Genomic DNA, 7,909 nt, shown 5'->3' with positions numbered 1-7,909 from the left:
AATTAGAAGCAGCATAGAAAAAGTATTGAAGCTTTTGAACAGTGGTATTGTACATAGAAAACTTGAAAACTGGATATCCAAGAAAACAAATAAATGGATCACAGAACAAATTAATCTAGAGTTCTCAATCAAGGGACATGTGATCAGGCTCAAATTATCATATTATGTGAAATGTGAAGAGCCAGCTCTCTTGAAAAGTCTTTAATGTTGGGATAGGTAGAAAGGAAAAGAAGACGAAGATGACCAATAAGATGAATGTATTTGATTACAATGGTAATGGGGCACAGTTGGCAGATCTGAAGAGTCAAGTTGGGAATAATCATCTTGGAGAAACTCTATGTGGTTGTTAAGAACTGACATTAACTTAATGATGCTTAAGCAATTAAAAACATTAGATATGGTAAATTGATGGAATCAAGCCAGTAATTTCCATCCAATATCATACGGATCTTTTTTCTTTTCTTTTTCATCTTATGTCTCAAATCTTGTTCCAGGAGGCCCATCCGGGATTTATTTGGATGACATGGAGTCAAAGAGGAAATAGGTCCTTCAAGGCACCTTTCCTGCTGTTGGAAGAACTTATGGCTGTTTTCTTATAATTTTCATACTTCTGAGTATATAGATGAAAAAAATATCTCAGGCATCATTCTGGAACTTAGTGATCAAATCATTAAACATTTGCACCACTTTTACAGCTTTCTGTTTGTGCTGCCAAAAATAAAAGCAAAGGTGCAACTGTGTATTTCCTCAGCATCTCACTTGAGGAGAGAGAATCTTACATTCTAGCAAGAAGACTAATTTTGAAAATAGCACTTCTTGAGTGTTAAAATAACAATAGATACAAAAAAAAGGTACTGGTTTTAAGCCAAGAAGAAGAAAAAAACTTTAGAGATATTGATGCTGCTTTGTGGAAGTTCTTTCTAGCCAGCCACAGAAATGTGTTTATAAGTCAATCAGGTGTGTACTTGTATTAGATTTAAGCAACAACACAGCTATATACAATAGCTCTAAATGGCTACCTAGGCAAACATTCAAACTGAGGCATGATAAAGACTTGTTTCAGTGCAATGTTGATAATTGTCGTAAGGGCATTCATGGTGGATTTTGTAAATGTAACCAATATTTTTTTTTCAGTTGTTCTTTAAATCTGCTTTTGGCAACACATTGTAAAGGGAAGGTGAATGGAATTTGGAAAAAGGACTTTGTATTTCTTTGCCCTCATCAATCAAGAGCAGCAAAAAAGCCACTGTAGAGGCAGCAGAAGAATTGCACTCCCATCATGCTTGCTCATCTGATCCCTATCTGACTAGAGGGTGACCAAACCCGTATGTCGACATCTCAATAGGTCCCCAAAAGTATCTGGTATAGTCATCCCATGTTGGGAAGATAAGAGACCTTAGTTTATCTTTTATTTTCCGTCCATAAACATACGGTAGTTATAAGGTCTTTTACACACTGTAGCTTCTTCAATTTCTTTAGTATTTAAGTGCAGGAACACCAAGGTGAGTTCAGCTACTTCCTAATGCTTTTGATTTGCTAGCTATATTGAACAATGGAGATGGTACACCTCAATTTGGCTAAACCGCAGTCCGGTCAACCTCTCCTAAGAGGTTTATGTTCTGTTGCTCTCAAAATGAAGAGAAACAGAGGGGAATACTATTAACTTCTAAACAGGAGACCAGTCTGCTCTCTCTCTCAAATCATTCCTGTGTGAAAGGAATCCTGCATATCTTCTCAAACCTAAGATTCTACTCAAATAGGTACCACATTCATTACTTTAATTAGATTCATTTTACGTTGTGTGTGGGACTGGGGCTTTTATTCTTTGGGGGGTTTTTGTCCTTAATTCCCATATACTCTTTTTTTATATCTAGATATGTAGATTAAATTTTCATAAGAGGGATTGCTTATTAAAACATGCACAATATTGCCTAAATATGTTGTGGTGTTTTCAGAATTTTCATAAGGTTAAAATTTGTACTGTGGGAGTTTGGGCAAACAAACAAAAAACCCAAAGGATTTTTAAAAAAAACTTTCCTGAATCTCTTTCCTGAAGAGTGGGGGGAGGCTCAGTAAAATAGCAAATATCTGTCCGATGGACAAGAATTTGGTGTATCATGAAATTCAATGAACGAAATGTTGATATAACTTTTTCAGGGGAATTTTCAAAGCCTGGAGTTAAATTCCTATCCTGGATCAACCATTTTCAGTACAATATCACTGTTAATTCTTGTGTATGATCAGGATTAGAGGCTGAGCAAACATAGACATGTATTTGCCATGCTACAGTCAGACTAAATTATCCTCCTCATCATAATGGTTTTCTGATCCCATGGTTCATAGAGCTTGATCAAATTGATTATGCATGTTGTCCATGCCTTTGGCACTGAGCAGTTCCCTCTGAGCCAGAGAAATGCACAAACTATTATAACTATTGACAAGCATGGTTGTTTTTCCAGCCCTGCTTCTGTTTTCTGAGTTTCTAACCCATCAGATCCTTTGCAAAAGATTCTAGGCATTAAACATCTTCTGATGGTTAATTATTTTTACAAGTGAAGGGGGAAAAAATCCCTAGATTCTACCAGAGCCATCAAAACCTGTATAAATTCTTACAGCATCACTCAGAAGGTACATCTACATTTCTTTGGGGAAAAATGCTGTCATTATTTTGGGGCAACCATCACAAATGCTTTTCTGAATAAATGTTCTGCCTGAATGGAGGACAGATGGCAAACTCCAAACAGAATACTTTGCTCTGTCAATTTAGAAGATTATCATGAAGTCTCACAAACAATGCATTGACTTCAGGCCATTTTTGCATTCTCACCAAATATGAAGGAACTGCTGTCCAGAAAGCAGTACCATTATCAAGTGAAAAAAAAATGGAAGCACACAACTATGTAATAAGAAATAAAGCTTTATTAAACTATACAAAGACAATAATTGGTCCGGCTCTTTGCCCTGTGCAATGTACTCTCCTTTCTTCTGGATTCAGTTCTAGGTAGACAAAGAATTCAGCAGGATTAGCAGAAGATGTGCAAAACTTTGCGGAAGTAATTCCTAAATTCAGTGTTGAAGATTGTGTAGATGATAGGGTTGAGGGCACTATTGACATAACCCAGCCATGTGACAATGCTGATTACTTGGCCAGACCTGATACAAGACTCACAGAGAGCTCTGGTTATGTGCACCACAAAGAAAGGAGTCCAACAGAAAAGGAAGGCACCTTTGAAAAAGAGAGAGGGGAAAAAATGAGCCAGTTCTTCCCTGCATATGTCTTATTTTCTCAAAAGTAAAGACTTCAATTTTGAACAGTGGCATATACATTTTTCTAAAAATGAGGAAGGAAAAAAAATGCACTGTGGTTACCTTTGAATAATGCAAGTTGCCATTTCTGATCCACCTAAATTCTTTGCATTTAAGAATGCTGAAATATATTTAATTTCCCCGTTCTTGCTGCATCTGGTGTCTAGTTTAAATGCATTAGCTGAATGAAACAACAGCAGGCACCTTCTACATCAGTTTCTATATAAACTCAAGGACTCTTGGGAATGCATACTTGTTTATTTATTTAAAAAATGAATAATTGCATGTCCATTAACATATTAATTAGTGCACTAGGACCTTAGGGATCCTGGGGTCAGGGAGATACAGTGCAGCTGGTACATAAACGCTGTCTGTGCAGGCTCCAGTAGCATCTGCCTTTATCTCGCTGGAATCATAGGAAACAGATCTTTCTGCAAAAGCTGAAACTAGGCACACAAGGTGGTTGGTCAGGTTTTTCTGCAATGCAAAAACATCTTGGGCTACTAGAAACTATTTCTGGTGCCCCAAAATGCAGAATATACCTAGAGAGCACTCTTAGTTTCACTATATTTTGCTGATCTTGAAGAGGACTTCAGGGGTTAAAACCAGAAGGGTCGACATATTCCAACATATGCGCCAGGTTAAACACAATACCATTAAGTAGAAACACAAGAGAAGCAGTGAGGCCTCACGATAAGGAGGGAATAGTTACCTCTTCCCCAGTAGATGAGTGGCTAAAGTGAATTAAGCAGGTGGGTGTTGGCTGGGAAAGGTCTGGGTAGAAAGTGTATTTATGGGTCTCTGGTATCTAGGAGCCTCTTCCTATGCTGAAATGTGATAAAGTGGTGGATTCCCAGGAGAGAGGAAGGGCATTCCAAAGGAGTAAGAGGCAACTCAGTCTGGATGAAAGAGGGTGAAGACAGCAGCACCCTAATAGTTTACAGCATATATTGTAGGTGCAAGTAGTAGAGTCCTCAATCTGTAGGTGACCAGATTTTAACATTGGTAAAGAGGGACACTATTGACCGGGGGAGGGGTTCTTGATTAATTTTTTTTTAAATCGGGACTTTTTAAAAACACTGCAGGACGCGGGACAAATTGTTCAAAAGCGGGACTGTCCTGCCAAAAGTGGGACTGTCCCGCCAAAAGCGGGACATCTGGTCACTTTATCAATCTGGCAAAATTTTGTCTATAGGCCTGAAAACAATAAAGCTTGGAAGAATCACCATGTGTCAATTTTAGGTCTGACCCAGAGGTGGGTTCCGGTAGGCACTACTGCTGGTTCGCTCGTGTGCACACAATTACAATTAAAATTGTGCTACACACATGCAGAACTGAAAAACAAGATGGCGGCACCTATGGTGGCATGGCAGGCCTGGGTTACTGCCAGTTCCAGCGATCCAGGCCGCCAAACCACTACTGGTTTGGCTGAACTGGTAGGAACCCACCACTGATCTGACCCTTCCACTCTCAATAACGCTTGCTTGCCCTTTATCATACCATCTGTTCCATCTTTGCTTCACTTTTGGCGCATGCTCCATCTTCAGTGGGCAGTTTGGGGGAAGGGGAGCATTTTATCTCTAAAGAAATGTACTGTCTTCCTAAAGCCTCCAGGGATACCCCATATCAGCAGATAACTTTCCTGTTGTTTACCAAATATGCATGCAATCCCAGTGGAAGTCCTAAGGCTGTGTGAGATCTCAGGGAAATCTCAGTTCTTGAGCATCCAAGAAACACTGCCTGGTTGTCTCCCTGTAGCTGCTACAGGGCATGCCAAGAAGGTAAGAAAGGAAGAGCCTGGCCTCATTGGGAAATTGATTTTCCTCCCTGGCGGGGCGTTGCAAAGCAGCTGGAGGCTCTTGCATTGGCAGCACTTTGTAGGAAATAGCACAAATCATTTTGAAATCTGCGGTAGCAAGCACATCCCTCAATTTATACAGAGCTCAGCAGAGCACTTCTTAAAACTCATTTGTTTTACTCTTCAATTACCTTGTTTAATTAGATGTGGATCCTCTTTTCTTGCTGGATAAAGGACACAGTGATCCTTGGGTTGTTTGAGGACGGTTTTTTAAAAAAATCAGTGAAAATCATTTTTTTTAAAGGAATAAATGAGTGTATGTATGATGGATTCGGCCTTAAATTGAATGTTAGTTTTCATGGTATTTCTCTTTTTAATCTGTCTCTGTAGCTGGATGGGTGGGGAATTATTGTGTTGCCCATTCAGGGAAGATGTAGACCCAGTTCTCAACATGGAAAGTAAAAACCTGAAATCATAATATCTTGCTGTAATATTGAGTCAAGGGGAGAGAGGTGAATTGCAGCTTGCATGGTCACATTTGTTGCACTTCTCAATGTTTTTTTTTAATGAAACACATCTTTTCCTGCAGTCATATGGTTGCCAGGAATGCAACATGCGTGTATACACTGGCAACCTGAGTATGCGTACAAAGACTATTGGGGATTAAGACATATTGAATACACACACACACACACACACACACACACACACACACACAATCCTACATACTAGTATGTAGGTCCGCTCCTACATACAATGTATGCCATAGTTTCTGCATTATAATGTATGTTCCACTTCCCCACCTTCAACACTTGTATTCACACTTATATTCACCCATGTGTATTCTGAATATCTTTTGCATCTGGATTTCTGCAAGCCCTAAAAGCATATGCAGGAAAGACAGCAGAGCATTTTTCAAATGCGATTCTTCCAAAGGGAGGCTCTGGCGTGGAAATGATTGTAAAGAGCGAGAGACCTTTAATGTTGCTAATATTCAGCTGTAAAGTGGTTAATCTAATTTTCATTAAGGTGCAAAGGTAGGCTGATCCACAAATGGCTTATCCAGGCTTTTGTTGCAATTAAAAGATTGTGCAGCGAGCGAACCACTACAGAGGCAGCTCTATTCATGGACCTGAGTGCAGAACACAGAAGAAAAGAGCAAAAGCATCTCCACATAATGCTTCTTATATAGGCCCTTCCCCCTTCAGCATCACATCTCCAGATCTGCAAAACCTAGCATGCTTTCCGACTGAGGAAAGCAAATTCTTTTAAGAAGCTTCATTCCCAAAGTTCCAAAATTAAAATGGCATTCTCATATGCAGCAGATGCCCTTTTCCATTCACAGCTCTGCCCTTTCATTGAACTAAATGTGGCTGACAAAATCTTGGCTGCATAAATCCAGAATACTACTGGATGGCAGTAAGAAAGAAAACTAGAAATTATTTGTCAAAATGGTTAGTCACTCTTTGTTGGTTGTCCAACATATAGGCAGTTCTCAACTTAAGACCACAATTGAGCCCAGCATTGCTAATTGAGACATTTGTTGAGCTTTGTCCAATTTTACAACCTTTCTTGCCACAGTTGTTAAGTGAATCACGGCAGTTGTTAAAGTTAGTAACTCGGTTGTTAAAAGAATTCGGTTTCCCCACTGACTTTGCTGGTCAGAAGGCTGCAAAAGGTGACCACATGACCTTGGGATACTGCAACCGTCATAAATATGAATCAGTTGCCAACTATCTGAATTTTGATCATGTGATTATGGGGATGCTGCAATGATTGTGTGAAAAATTGTCATAAATCACTTTTTTCAGTGACATTGTAACTTTGAACGGTCATTAAATGAACTGTTGTAAATTGAGGATTACCTGTGTTCTGTGTGCTCCTGTACTGTATATAAAAGGGAATCCTGAACTTTTGTTCAAACATTGGATCAGACTGCTCCTCTGGGGGAGTCTGATATAAGGAGGATTTGGCAAATCAAGCAATTTAAAGAAAAAGGAGAGGAAAAATAAAATTCACCGTGCAGATTTTAAGTTGTTGCAGATCTTACTGAAATGAGTGGAGTCTGTTTCCTGGTGCCTATGTTGCTTCTACAGAAATTTGGAACATGTTGAGAATAAGGTATCACAGCATAAAGTCAGCTACATAAATGGGAAAATTAACATGACTCATTGTTCTGTACTTTCATTTTAAACAGAGAGAAGGATCTAAAGTTCATATGATCATGTGAAGTGTTAATATCACTTTTTAATGCCCTAGTAAGGCCACACTCCGAATACTGCATTCAGTTTTGGTCGCCACGATGTAAAAAAAGATGTGGAGACTCTAGAAAGAGTGTAGAGAAGAGCAAAAAGATGATTAGGAGACTGGAGGCTAAAACATATGAAGAATGGTTGCAGGAACTGGATATGTCTAGTTTAATGAAAAGAAGGACCAGGAGAGACATGAGATCAGTGTTTCAATACCTCAGGGGTTGCCACAAAGAAGAGGGAGTCAAACTATTCTCCAAGGCACCTGAATAAGCAATGGGCATAAACTAATCAAGGAGAGAAGCAACTTAGAACTGAGAAGAAATTTCCTGACAGTTAGATCAATTAATCAGTGGAACAGCTTGCCTCTAGAAGTTGTGAATGCCCCAACACTGGAAGTCTTTAAGAAAATGTTGGAGAGCCATTTGTCTGAAATGGTATAGGGTTTCCTGCCTAGGCAGGGGGTTGGATTAGAAGACCTCCAAGATCCCTTCCAATTCTGTTATTCTATTCTATATCATTTTCTCCTTTGTCCATTCTTAGCAAATAAAAAGTC

The 7,909-nt window shown here is 39.2% G+C and overlaps 1 protein-coding gene across 1 annotated transcript in view; it reads right to left on the bottom strand.

Moving 5' to 3' along the window:
- Positions 1-2,911: 2,911 nt before the first annotated feature.
- The window catches only part of DRD4 (dopamine receptor D4), a 38,752-nt gene continuing 33,754 nt past the window's right edge, over positions 2,912-7,909 (bottom strand). Inside the window, exon 4 of the mRNA XM_087719860.1 lies at positions 2,912-3,226. Within this exon, the coding sequence (XP_087575986.1) occupies positions 3,024-3,226 (203 nt within the window). The 3' untranslated portion in view covers positions 2,912-3,023. The remainder of the gene's footprint in view (positions 3,227-7,909) is intronic.

The sequence above is a fragment of the Thamnophis sirtalis genome, unplaced genomic scaffold (genome assembly GCF_051295495.1).
Source record: "Thamnophis sirtalis isolate CommonGarterSnake01/CBP01778 unplaced genomic scaffold, rThaSir2_p1.2 scaffold_1, whole genome shotgun sequence".
NCBI lineage: Eukaryota > Metazoa > Chordata > Lepidosauria > Squamata > Natricidae > Thamnophis > Thamnophis sirtalis.
Note: the sequence above shows the minus strand (reverse complement) of the source record. Positions and strands in the feature narration are given on the sequence as shown.